A 13,925-nucleotide genomic window follows, 5' to 3' on the forward strand; every position below is an offset into this window, starting at 1 on the left:
ATGTGTACTTTTCTTGAACCATAAGCTCCTAGAAGGCATAGGATTGTCCCCTAATAATTCCTCAGCATCTGAAATAGTACTTATCAGAAACCCACAAAAGTGTAGGCCCTAAGAACTGAGGCCCCCAAGCATAACATGATGTTTTCCCTGCCCTACACTCAGGTCTACAAAGAAAAACATTGACTTAATTGCCTGTGGGGTAATAATTCTATTGTAACATCTAAAATTGGTCCCAATAAACATGGGAAAAGGGGATTTTCATTCCTTCAGTGTTTATTAAGCAAATATTTTTCAATACCTACTGTATATGCCTGGTGTTACTCTAAGTTGCTACAAAAATAGCCTTGAACTAAATAGACAAAATCTCTGCCCTTATGGAACTTAGATTCCAATGCACCTGAGCATATCAATGTGTGTGTATGTGAGAAATGTGAGAAAACAAACTAAGTGAACAAATAAGTGACTAGTATTTCATAGATGGGTAGGTGCTGTGCATTCAGGAAAGGTCACCTGCATTTCTATTTGAGGATGTGCCCCATTTGTCAACAAACAAAAATGTGTGCAAAATGGTTTACTTCCAATACATCACTGTTATAGTGAACTCAACTTAAATGCAGAGTAGGTAATTTCTCTTTGCTACAAATCATGATCTCTGGGGAAAACACAGTGAAAACCTAAGATTTCTAAGTTTTAATCAGGTCCCCAGGATTTCCCAATTCACAATAACCCCTGGGTCATATTAGCAGGTGGCTCCCTGGGCACCAGCAGATGCTATTTCCACCCCCTAGACTGGAGAGGACACTCTGCAGAGCCACCATCAGAAACCACGACCTGTAACTCATGGCACCTCAGAGCCTGAGGCTCTGACTCTCTCAGTCCAAAACGCACTCAAAACAGAAACAATAGCAAAGAAGAAGAATCTCTGTTCTGGGGTGTTCATCTCTAAAATTCATCAGAGCCACTTGCTCTTCCTTGAGAATAAGGAAGCAGAGGTAGCAAGTCCCAACACTGAAGTCTCTGTGCAGAAGGGTGAGTGTTGAATTTTATCTGTCCTGTTATCCATCTTCCAAATGTCATCTGTGGAAGTCGAGGATTCCCTGAAATGACAGCTTCCTCTTTGTTGAGATGACCACTGATCATTGGGTGGGCCTGGTAACTGTCAGAGCAGAAGCGGAGCAGAGATGTTGCTGTCATGAGTCCTCAGGTTACAGAATTTTATCCCTGTAGAACTTGCCCATTAGTGTTTTTGATACACTTCTTTAAAAGTTTCCTCAGCCTTTATACAGAGGAGAAAACAAAGGCACAGAAGGGTGGGCTGGGGTTCCTTCTCGCGTTCTGGGTCTCTCTCACTAGAGTGGGGCTGGGTGGAGAGAGCGGGGCACTCATTTTAACGTCACCCTCTGTCCTGCTCTCCAGGTATGTCCTAGGGAAGAATGGCCCCAGAGAATGACTCTTCAGTGATCGAGTTCATCCTGCTGGGTTTAACACAGGAGCCAGAACTCCAGCTGCCTCTCTTTTTCATTTTCTTAGCAATTTATGTGGTCACTGTGGTGGGGAACGTTGGCTTGATTATTCTTATTGCTCTGAACCCTCACCTGCACACTCCCATGTACTACTTTCTCTTCAACCTTTCTTTCATTGATCTCTGCCACTCCTCCATCATTACCCCTAAAATGCTGATGAGTTTTGTGAGGCAGAACATCATCTCTTATGCAGAGTGCATGACTCAGCTCTGCTTCTTCTCCTTCTTTGTTATTGATGAGTGCTGTATTTTGACGTCGATGGCCTATGACCGATACGTGGCCATCTGTAAGCCCCTGCTCTACAAGGTCTCCATGTCCCATCAGGTCTGCCTCATGCTGATGGTGGGTGTATACGCGATAGGGCTTGTGGGTGCCATGGCCAATACTGGGTGCATGCTACAACTGTCGTTCTGTGATGGAAACATCATCAATCACTACATGTGTGACATTCCTCCTCTCCTCCAGCTCTCCTGCACAAGCACCTCCATCAGTGAGTTGGAGATTTTCATTGTGGTGGGTGTCAATGTCATAGTGCCCAGTGTCACCATCTCCATTTCTTACACCTTGATCCTCTTGAACATCCTTCACATCCATTCTGCAGAGGGCAGGTCCAAAGCCTTCAGTACCTGCAGCTCCCACATAATTGTGGTTTCTCTTTTCTTCGGATCATCTGCATTCATGTATCTTAAGCCTTTTCCTGCTCGGTCTCTGGATGAAGATAAAGTGTCCACAATTTTTTACACCATTGTGGGGCCAATGGTGAATCCTTTCATCTACAGTTTGAGGAACAAAGATGTCCAAATTGCATTGAGAAAGACCTTGAAGAAAAGAGTATTCTGAATGAAAATTTTGTTAGTTATTGATGCCACATCTTAGCATGGACACACAATGTATAAAGACATGGAGAACATAGAAATTAAAGTAGAAATGCAAGTGATTTAAATCATAGCATAAATTAAGCTCATTATATAAATCACTTCATAAGAAAAAACACTGTAAGGAAAAGGAGGATCAACTCTTCATCCTTTCATAGAAAATAGGGGAAGTTGTCATTGTTCAGCTTATTTTCAGAGACTATAACGTTTTAAATTGAGAAAGTTGAATGGTAATATATCAAGTAATGGTAAGATTGTCAGATTTTTCACGGGGAGTAGAGAAGAAGAGGGTAGGGAGAATTGAGACAGTAGCATTGACATATATACACTACTGTGTGTAAAATAGATGGCTAGTCGGAAGCTGCCGTATAGCACAGGGAGCTCAGCTTGATGTTCTGTGATGACCTAGAGGGGTGGGGTATAGGGTGGAAGGGAAGCTCAAGACGGAGGGGATATATGTATACACATAGCTGATTCATGTTGTTCAGCAGAAGCTAACACAACATTGTAAAGCATTTATACTCCCATTTTAAAAAATAAATAAAATGAAAAAATTTTAAATAAAGATTTCAAAAGTTTCTCTTTAGGTGTCCCGGGGACATCAGGTACAAATAATATAGTTTACTTAATCAACAGATTGAAACTGAGCACCTATTCTTTATCAGTTTGTGTTTTTAAACAGCAGAGATTTCATGTTGAACAAAGCAATGTTTGTGCTCTCATAACGCTAATTGTCTATGGGAAGGTGGAGGTGGGGTGCAAGTGGGCAGCAGGAGGAGTCAGATTATGAGCAAATAAACAGATACATGTGTATAGAAGGGGAAGGCCATGCAAAGTCTTGAATTAAGGAGATGGTACAGGAAATAACCATGGTTACTGCAGACTGGGTGTTCAGGAAGGATTTTTATGAGAAGGAGACGTTTTGGCTGAGAAGAGGAAAATTGGACACACAGAGAGATAAGAATATTCTTCACAGGGGAAAATCCACATGGGGACACTGGTACAGAGTGGCCATCTGCAGGCCAAGGAGAAAACAAACCTGCCAACACCTTGATCCTGGACTTAAAGCTTCCAGAACTGTGACAAATAAATTCCTATTTTTTAAGCCACCTAGTATAGCATTTCTTTATAATAGCCCTAACAAACTAATGCATGGACTATTTACTGAACACTATGAAATATTTTTAAAAGAGTTGGGACTTATGATATAAACATCTTTTTTTAATGCTAAATATAGTCACATCAAATTTAATGGTCAAAAAGCCGTCCCTAACAAACTTACTTTTACTGAAAGACTAGGCTCTCTTTACTTGAGTCTCTTCCTTAATTCACTGAATTTCAAGACTGTATTAAAAATGATATTCATCAAGATGTCAGGAAGTGAATAGTTTTATGTTTGTACAGAGTTAGTACTTACAGAGCAAATTTTCCTGGAATTCAGGTCATAGGACAAGTCTTGGAAAGGTCAGGATGGAGGAGGCAGGCTCCTCTCTGCCCCGGATTTCCTGGGGGGAAGGCACAGGAAGGCCAGTCTCAGAGCCAGCAGGCTGCAGCAACTGCTTTCCTCTTTCTGCTGTTCTTAGCTACCACAAGCATCCAGGCTGTGGGTGAAAGAGAAACCCGTTCACTGTTCCATGTGAGCTTGAGAAAAATGTACATACTGCTGTTGCCAGATGCTATTTCATCTCCCAATTTCAATAGGATCCTTACAGTGTTTCTGCCTGCTTAATTATTATCATTCTGTAATACCTCTTCTTTATTAAAGATTAAATGTCCCTGGTAAGCTTCCTATGTCCTTAAAGTATGTTTTCTGAAATTAATATAGTGACCCCAGATTTCTTTCGAGTGTTACCATGGTATGTATTTCTCCATCTTCTTACTCTTAACTTAAATCTTTACATTTAAAATGAGTTTCTTCTAGACAGTGCATATTTGGTGTTTCTTTCATTATCCACTATGGAAATTTCTGTCTTTTTATTGGTATATCTGTACGACATACATTTAAAGTGATTGCAAAGCTTTCTCAACTCACGATGGGGTTCTGGGGCTATGTCATGGCTTAGCCTAGCCTCCCTTAAATGTGCTCAGCATACTTACATTAGCCTACAGTTGGGCAAAATCATCTAACATAAAGCTAGAATGTTGTTTTGATTAAAATATGCAAAGGAAAAAAGCTAGTTATAATAAAGTATTGCATACCTCATGTAATTTATTGAATACTGTGCTGAAAGTCAAAGGCTTTGCAATCGGAAGAGTATGGGCTATTTACCCTCATGGTCAAATGATTGATGGGGAATTGCAGCTTGTGGCATTTGACCCATATTTGCTTTAGACCCATGGTGAAGTTGAAAAATCATAAATCAAACAGTCCTAAGTCGGGGACCATCAGTATTAATAAACCTGAGTTAATATCATGCTTATAAGTGTTTTCTACTTGTGCACATGATGCATTCTTTGTTTCTTAATCTTCCCCTTTGTTTTCTTATTCTCCAGATTTAATTGAGCATTTTCTGTTATTCCATTTTATCTCTATCCTAATACATCAATTATCCTTCTTTTAAAATATTTACACTGGTTATACTAAAGTTTATGATACATGTTTTAATTTAATCAAATCCACTTTCTAATAACTCTATATGATACCATCTGTAGTGCAGGGAGCTTGGACGGTTTCTACTTATTTCCTTCTGTGCTCTTGTGACATTGATGTTATTCATTTCACAGAACCAGATTGTAATTACTAGTGCATTGTTGCTACTATTATTTTAAACACACAATTATCTGTTAGATAAATTAAGAAGAATAAGACAAACTTTTTGAGACTACTTTTTCCCTCTGATACTCTTTCTTAAATGTCAGCTCAAGCTTCTGACCTATATTCTTTTTCATTTGCCTAAAAAACTTCTTTTAGTATTTATTTTCTGCAAGGCAGTTCTGTTGACAACAGACTCAGATTTTGTTTGTCTGAGAAGGTCATCATTTCACTTTCCAGTTGAAGGATAATATTATTGGATTTAAAATTACAGATTGGTGATTTTTTTCAACACTTTAAATATTTCACTCCATTCTTTTTGATTGCATAGTTTCCAGTGAGAGTCCCTCTGTAATTCTTGTCTCTGTTCCTTATGGGTAAAACACTTCTTGCCCTTGGCTTCTTTAAGATTTTCTTGTTGTTGCTGTTTGGTTTTGTTGAAATATACTTGATGTAAATATTATGTTAATTTCAGGTGTACAACATAGTGATTCAATATTTAAACACATTATGAAAGTGTCACCATAATAAGTCTGGTAACCATCTGTCCTCATACAAAATTATTATAGTTTTATTGACTGTTTTTCTTATGTTGTGTATTCTCATGACATTTACTTTATAACTGGATGTTTGCACCTTGTAATTCCCTTCACCTATTTCTCTCATCCCCCACACCATCTCCTCTGGCAACTGCTCATTTGTTCTCTGTATGTGTGAGTCTAATTTTTGTTCTGTTTTTTAGAGTTCACATATGAGATCATACATTATTGTCTTTCTCTGACTTATTTCAATTAGAGGTATCCATAACATAAGTGGCAATATTTCATTCTTTTTTATGACTGAGCAACGTTGCAGTACTCCATACCAATATTTATCCACTTGTCTGTCAGTGGACCATCTTGTCCTTTTTTCTATTTTAAACTTCTTAATTTTATATTTTACGTGAGTACCTATGATTCATTTTGTGACAATTTTGTTACTGTTGTGAGGTACACATTGAGTTTCTTTGTATATTTATTTGCTTTTTGTGTATCTAATTATTCCTGCCTCACTTTGTAAAACGCCTGTCATTTCTTCTTTAGATTGCCTTTGTCTTTTTGTCAAAATTATTGTTTCTGATGTATGTGGATCTATTTATGGACTCTGTATTTCAATCCATGGAACTATGCATTCTTTGGACTATTGTATGTTTTATTATTGAGTGAAAGAGTGGTCTATGCATTTTGGATGCTAAAAACATGTGCATGCTTGCTCAGTTGTGTCCCACTCTTTGCAACCCCATAGACTACAGCCCACCAGGCTCCTCTGTCCCTGGGATTCTCCAGGCAAGAATACTTGAAGGGGATGCCATTTTCACCTCCAGGGGATCTTCCTGTCCCAGAGATTGAACCTGTGTCTCATTTAAAAGAAAAAAAAATGTGCTCCCCAGGTGACACTAGAGGTAAAGAATTTGCCTGCCAATGTATTTTGGACACCGTGGTGGCTTAGTAACTAAGTCGTGCCCAACTCATGTGACCCCATGGACTGTGGCCCACCAGTCTCCTCTGTCAATAGGACTTTCCAGGCAAGAATACTGGAGTGAGTTGCCATTCCCTTCTCCAGGGGATCTTCCTGACCCAGGGATCGAACCCAGGTCTCCTATACTGCAGGCAGATTCTTTACCAACTAAACTACCAGGGAAGCCCATTTGGATACTAGGTCCTTATCAAACATATTTCTCTCATTCTATTTGCTGTTGTTTTTGTCTTTTTTTTTTTAACCGTCTTGATGATGTGTTTTGGAGGCACTCGTATTTTTAGCAGTGTGAAAAGTTAAAGAGCCTGGCACTTTCAGACTAAGAAGGAAACCTTCTCACTTGACTTTATAGTTTCTTTACTTTTATCCAAAACTGAATCATAGTTTTGATAGTTATGTTTTTATTGCAGTGTTCCAGTGTGCCTTTATTACGGTGTTTCAATTGCCCATTGGGTAGCTTAAGATCATGGAACATTTTAAACTAGGAAGGAACAGATCTGTGCTTTCAGAACTTATTCTAACATCTGTGTCCATAGCCATATAAGAGGGAGTTTGTGGGAAAATCTAGAATAACAGCTGGAGTCACCATATTTCAGCATGTAATTCAATAGTTCAATAAAAAACTGAAGTCAGTGTGGCTGTAGACCCTAATGCTGAGCATGTGAGAAACATGAGAAACACTCAGAAGGCTTTCACCAAAGAACAACGTAACTTACAGAGTTATTTATGCATGCCTGCTGTGTACTCTGCACTATGCACAGCACTGTGAGAAAAGTAATAAGATAGAAGACATGTTTGTCCTTATAGATCTTATAGTGTCTAGGGGGACACAGGAATTAGGGGGGGAAATGAATGCCTGGTGAGTGTTATGACAGAGGACCTATTGGAAGTTTTGACAACATATGTATTGATAGCTGATATTGTTTGACTATATACCACTTAACTGGTACTGTTCTAACCAATTTTTGTACAGTTTTTAATTTCATCATCAAGACAGTACAATGAAAAAGATGCTATCATTATCATCATTATTTTAGAAATCATGAACCTGAGGTGTGGAGTTTAAGCACTGTGCCCAAGTTAGTAAGCATGGCGGTAGGACTCAAAGCCATGTGATAAGAAGGAATTGATGACCTCAGTTAATGAAATAACTTAATACATTTAAGGACTCAGCTAGATCCTCAGTTAGAAATTTCCAGTAGGGGTTTAAACATAAAAACTTTAGAACGGAGAAAGTAACTCAAAAATTTTTGAGATAACTCTTGAAAGATAGTAACAGAAATCAGTTACTAGGGTCTTTGCAAAATCTATAGTAAAGATATAAAGAAACCTATAAGCAATCTCTGGAAATTTACCATTTAGGATGTGGAAAGACAGAGTAAGAATCTGTAAATAGATTTTTCTAAAGTGATGAAGATGATAGAAAAATGGGAGTCTACTTTTGTCTCTGCCTTGGGGAATGTACAGTCCCTGGAGTGATGTGTAAGCTGGATTCAAATACTGGGTCCCTAAAGAACTAAACAGAGATTGTGGTCCAGACTGTAAACCCAACTCCCTTATTTCTTTGCACACACATACACTGTATTCCCTGGGGAGAGACTGAGTAAGCTTCCGCCCTGTTTATAATCAAGCATGCTGCATCATTAAATCACATTCAATCTTCTGTGTTTTATCAAGTGGCAAACCTGATAACAATGCTGTAAATTTCCCCCTGCTTCTTAAGAAGACTTGAAGTCATAATCTGAAATTAACATTTGTGTGTGTTGTGTGTAGGTCAGAAAGATTTCCAAGGCATATCTGAAATTTGGTCTGGGCTGCATCCTTTTAGAATTTAAGGAACCTCAAACCTGAAACTTCCTTTCCAGAACTACAGGGTTAGCACCAAAGAGGGTGAGTTTCTGAATTCTGCTGATTTAATGCCTGTCCTGTTCTGAGATGGAAGGCCAGAGGTATAAGATCTGCCACTTTCATTTCCGTTGTGTGCAGTCCTGAGATTCAAGTGAAACTGTCAGGGGAGTATGTTCACAGGAGATCAAAGAGGGTTCAGAGATTAAGAGACTCAGAAAATGCAGTATCTCAGTCAGTAAGTTCCTTCTCTCTGAATGGACTCTCACTTTTCTACATTTATGGATTTTATTCTGTGAAATGAAGCAGTAACTTAACCTTCTCTAGCCTTTTCTTCCTTAGTTTTTGTTTAGAGACACCGTGGTTCCCACTCCACCATGTCTATAATGTACTAGAGGTCAGCACCAGGGAGCTAGGGTATCTGCCTTCTAATTTTACTGGTGATCACTTCTCGGCCTTTTGGCTAAGATCAAGTGTAATTTTACTGGTGAGGGGAGGGCTTAAGTGAATGAAGAAATGATGAGATGTGAGAAGGAAGATTCTGTCCTGGCACATCCATGTCTCTTCTCTTTAGTTTTCTCTGGCATGTTTTGCATATGGCAGCACTTCCCTCTCTCCGTAGGCTGTTTGCGATGTTCATTGTGTAATTAATGTCTTAAGCCTCTGGTAAGGGAATGTCTATGTCACTGACTATCATGATAATGGTAAAGGCAGATTCTATGGGTCCAGGTTGGCTAGTCTCAGACATGCTCAGTATGTACACTTTCATGTAGGATGAGATAATTGTCAGAAGGGCTGAGTTGTTCTCTAATGTTACCCTTTTCTCCTGTGTCCACAGATTCCCTTAGAGAAGAATGGCTCCTGGAAATGGTTCTTTTGTGGCTGAATTCATTCTGGTGGGGTTAACAGACCAACCAGATCTTCAGCTTCTCTTGTTCTTCCTGTTTCTAGTAATGTACATGGTCACTGTGTTGGGAAATTTTGGCTTGTTAACACTAATTGTGCTGAGTTCACACCTACACACTGCCATGTACTTTTTCCTCTTTAACTTGTCCTTCATAGACCTGTGTTATTCTTCTGTATTTACACCCAAAATGCTGGTAGATTTTTTATCAAAGAAGAATATGATCTCTTATATGGAGTACATGACTCAGCTCTACTTTTTCTGTTTTTTTGTCATTTCTGAATGCTATGTGTTGACATCAATGGCCTATGACCGCTATGTGGCCATCTGTAAGCCACTTTTGTATAATGTTGCCATGTCCCCTAAAGTGTGTTCCAGCCTTATGCTTGGTTCATACTTGATGGCATTTTCTGGTGCCATGGCTCACACTGGATGCATGCTGAGACTGACCTTCTGTGATGCAAACTCCATCAACCACTATTTCTGTGACATCCTCCCTCTGCTCCAGCTCTCTTGCACAAGTACTTACATGAATGAACTGGTGGTTTTCATTGTGGTGGGTATCAATATCATTGTGCCCAGTCTCACGATCTTTGTCTCTTATGGCCTCATCCTCTCCAACATCATCCAAATATGCTCCACAGAGGGCAGGTCCAAAGCCTTCAGCACCTGCAGTTCCCACATGATTGCTGTTTCTCTGTTTTTTGGTTCAGGGGCAATCATGTATCTTAAACCGTCATCTGCTGGGTCCATGCATGTGGGCAAAATCTCTTCTGTCTTTTACACCAATGTGGTTCCCATGATGAACCCCTTAATCTACAGCTTGAGGAACAAAGATGTTAAACTTGCTCTGAGGAAAACCCTGGGGAGGAGAAAATTTTGATTAGAATCAATGTCTCTGTGCAGGTTGTCATAGGACAGGAGATTCCATGTGTTTATTTTTAATAGTTTTAGTGGCAGCTTTCTCATCCTATTTCTCACCACGGAGAAGGAAATCTGAGTCTTCTCTCAAATTGTTCCAATGTTTAGGTCTTTTTGTCACCATTTTCACAATTTTCTTATGTTTTCTTTATGTTTCTCATTTAAGAGAAGCATTAAGAAATAAATTATTCTCTTTTAAAATTATCATTATGGATTTTTTCACTTGGAAGATGAACAGTACTGCTAACAATCAATAAAGTAGCACTAGTGTGTGTTTAAAGTCTGATTTTGAATGATCAATAAAGTAACACCTTGCACATTGAGGGATTTCTTAAATGCCACTAGTGCCACTGGAAGCATGAGTCAGATAATCTGTCCTAACTCTTTTCTTTCTCCCTACTGTGGTCAGGACTATGATTCAAATGCCAGTTTCACAATTATAGCAGATTCCATAAAAACTCTGTAATATACCCCACTTTGTAGCTGTGAACATCATTCATTAACCTGGTTTCATATTTACCTCAGAGATTTCATACTTACATTCTACAGTCAAAGAAGCACAACAGACTTTCAATATATATTTAACATATGGATAGAATACTGAAAGAAATATTATTCATTTAGTTAAAACCACACAACTGCTTTATTATAAAAGAAAGTCTAAAATAGACTATAAGTCTCGTATTTCAAGTCTACCACTCTTTCTATTATACTCTTTGCATAACACATATGAGAAAACATTTCCTTTGAAAGTTGACTTTTTATATAAAAAATGAAATATTTTCAGGATCTTGTAATTTATACAACAGAGCATGGGAGGAAAATTTTTCATTAATGTGTCATTTGTTTATGGTTCAAAGAGGAACAGTTAGTAAGTAAGAAGTCCCTCAAGAGAATGGACAATGAGATTTAGAAATTGTATTTCATTCTGAATCTGTATCTTGAGCTGTAGAATACTGTAATTATCCTCCACTGTCCATAAAGCTTCCATTAAAACTTGTAATACACAATGACCACACATTAACAGTGATTTTAGAATGAAGACCAATTCGTGGGGAACCAGGAGGAGAAAGGATGACCTCTTAAAAAGATAACATAGTTACTGTTAATCAAAACTCAAATTAAGAAGAATGAATAGAATATAAATGGTAAGGAAAAAACAAACTTTTTCTATGACTCTCTTCTTTCTGGAAGATTCTCAAAATATTATGAGGGTCATAAAAGCTTAAGTTATTTGATATTACAAAGTTAAATTGATTCATCGCAGCACTGTTTATAATAGCCAGGATATGGAAGCAACCTAGATGCCCATCAGCAGATGAATGGATGAGGAAGCTGTGGTACATATACACCATGGAATATTACTCAGCCATTAAAAAGAATTCATTTGAATCAGTTCTAATGAGATGGATGAAACTGGAGCCCATTATACAGAGCAAAGTAAGCCAGAAAGATAAAGACCATTACAGTATACTAACACATATATATGGAATTTAGAAAGATGGTAACAATAACCCTATATGCAAAACAGAAAAAGAGACTCAGATGTATAGAACAGACTTGTGGACTCTGTGGGAGAAGGCGAGGGTGGGATGTTTCAAGAGAACAGCATGGAAACATGTATATTATCTAGGGCGAAACAGATCACCAGCCCAGGTTGGATGCATGAGACAAGTGCTCGTGCCTGGTGCACTGGGAAGACCCAGAGGGATCTGGTGGAGAGGGAGGTGGGAAGGGGGACTGGGATGGGGAATACATGTAAATCCATGGCTAATTCATTTCAATGTATGACAAAAACCACTGAAATGTTGTAAGGTGATTAGCCTCAAACTAATAAAAATAAATGGAAAAAAAAATGAAAAAAAAAAAAAAGAATTGAGAGGCCACCAAGAGGGGTGATGCACAATGATGAAAGCACATATTGCAGAAATATAAAATATATAAATAAGCCTAAAGCTCAATGGAAAAAAAAAAAAGTTAAACTGAAAGGACTTGTGGGACCCAAGAAAAACAAAACCATTCCTTGTTTTGTTGGCTTATTTATGCTACTCTTATATGGATTTTTTAGTACAAAATCCACAAATGGCACCTGGAAGAGCAAAGGCAATTTGAAAGAAGTAGTTAATGAATAAGCTAATTGTTACCATATCTTTTTTAGAATTAGATGTTTGGTTTTTTTTTTTTCTTTTGAGAAAACAGGCAAAAAGATGATCACTCAAAAATTCTTATTATGATGCCAAGAGAGAATTTAAACATAGGAAAACAACACTGAATATTCATTGGAAGGACTGGATGTAAAGCTGAAGCTCCAATACTTTGGCCACCTGATGTGAAGAGCTGACTCATTGGAAAAGACCCTAATGCTGGGAAAGATTGAAGGCAGCAGGAGAAGGGATAATAGGGAATGAGATGGTTGGATGGCATCACCAATCCAATGAACATGAGTTTGTGCAAACTCCAGGTCTTCGCTGGTGGCTCAGATGGTAAAGAGTCTGCCTGCAGTGCGAGAGACCCAGGTTCGATCCCTGGGTCAGGAAGATCCCTTGGAGAAGGAAATGGCAACCCACTCCAGTATTCTTGCCTGGAAAATCCCATGAACAGAGGAGCCTGGCAAGCTACAGTCCATGGGGTTGCAAAGAGTCAAACATGACTGAGCAACTTCACTTGAGCAAATTCTGGGAGATGGTAAAGAATAGGGAAGCGTGGCCTGCTGCAGTCCATGAGGGTCACAAAGAGTCAGACATGACTTAGCAACTGGACAACTAGAGAACGTAATAACATTTATTACTTTGCTGTTTTTCTAGTCTCCACTCAATATTTAGATATTTTGAAATTTAGCATATCTGGACTGTTGGCTTGCTTGTTTGTTTTTAGATATTCAGCACTGCTAAATCCTTGACTTTGGGTTCTAAATGACCACTCATATCTCATTCCCTGACTCCAATATTAATATGGTTGATTTCCACTTAACTAGTTCTAGGTATATGAAATAGTTGATCTTGGTTGGAGTTTTTCTTTTTGCTTTTCTTTTAGTAACTGTTCTGAGAAAATTGTTTTCCAGATTGAAAGAAAATTATATCTCAATAGACAAACAGCATCTGTGCTGTTTGGGAACCCTGGTAGACATCACAGAGTGTGTTCAACCTGTCATATATTTCATGAGTATTAGAAGTGGCCCAAAGTGTGGGTTGAAGTTGTCGTTAATCTTTTATTTGATGAGGCTCAAAATACAAATGAACCCTGTTTAATCTCAGAAAGAAATCCTTTCTTTAAAATTAGGTTTCATCCTTTTGGATTATTTTGCATAAGAGTAATCAGAAAAACAGACATGCATACAGATTAAAAAGTAAGGGATGGCAAAGTTTCAGCAGAGGCAGTTTGATTTTTTAGTGCATATAAGTACTATATGTCTATTTGGACTTCTTTCAAAAGGGAGGGGTGTGTTAGAAAAAATAGGTCAGTTGTTTTACATGCACAGCATAGAACTGTCATTTGTAGAAGGTTGTGGTTCTTTTGATCTATTATGGAATGGGATAAAAGGAGCTATGAGGGAAAATATGATTCTGTCAAAGTTGGCACAGCAGAGAATC

General features: G+C 38.3%; 1 protein-coding gene and 1 pseudogene across 1 annotated transcript; both read left to right on the forward strand.

Annotated features, from left to right (window-relative positions):
- The first annotated feature begins 1,418 nt into the window (after positions 1-1,418).
- On the forward strand, positions 1,419-2,363 carry LOC139033578 (olfactory receptor 8B3-like; annotated as a pseudogene).
- A 7,001-nt stretch (positions 2,364-9,364) lies between these two features.
- On the forward strand, positions 9,365-10,297 carry LOC110148306 (olfactory receptor 8B8-like). Its single transcript, XM_070462983.1, has one exon. It carries the CDS (start codon positions 9,365-9,367, stop codon positions 10,295-10,297), a length of 933 nt encoding a protein of 310 aa, XP_070319084.1.
- The last annotated feature ends 3,628 nt before the right edge of the window (positions 10,298-13,925 follow it).

The sequence above is a fragment of the Odocoileus virginianus genome, unplaced genomic scaffold (assembly GCF_023699985.2).
Source record: "Odocoileus virginianus isolate 20LAN1187 ecotype Illinois unplaced genomic scaffold, Ovbor_1.2 Unplaced_Scaffold_19, whole genome shotgun sequence".
NCBI classification, from domain to species: Eukaryota; Metazoa; Chordata; class Mammalia; order Artiodactyla; family Cervidae; genus Odocoileus; species Odocoileus virginianus.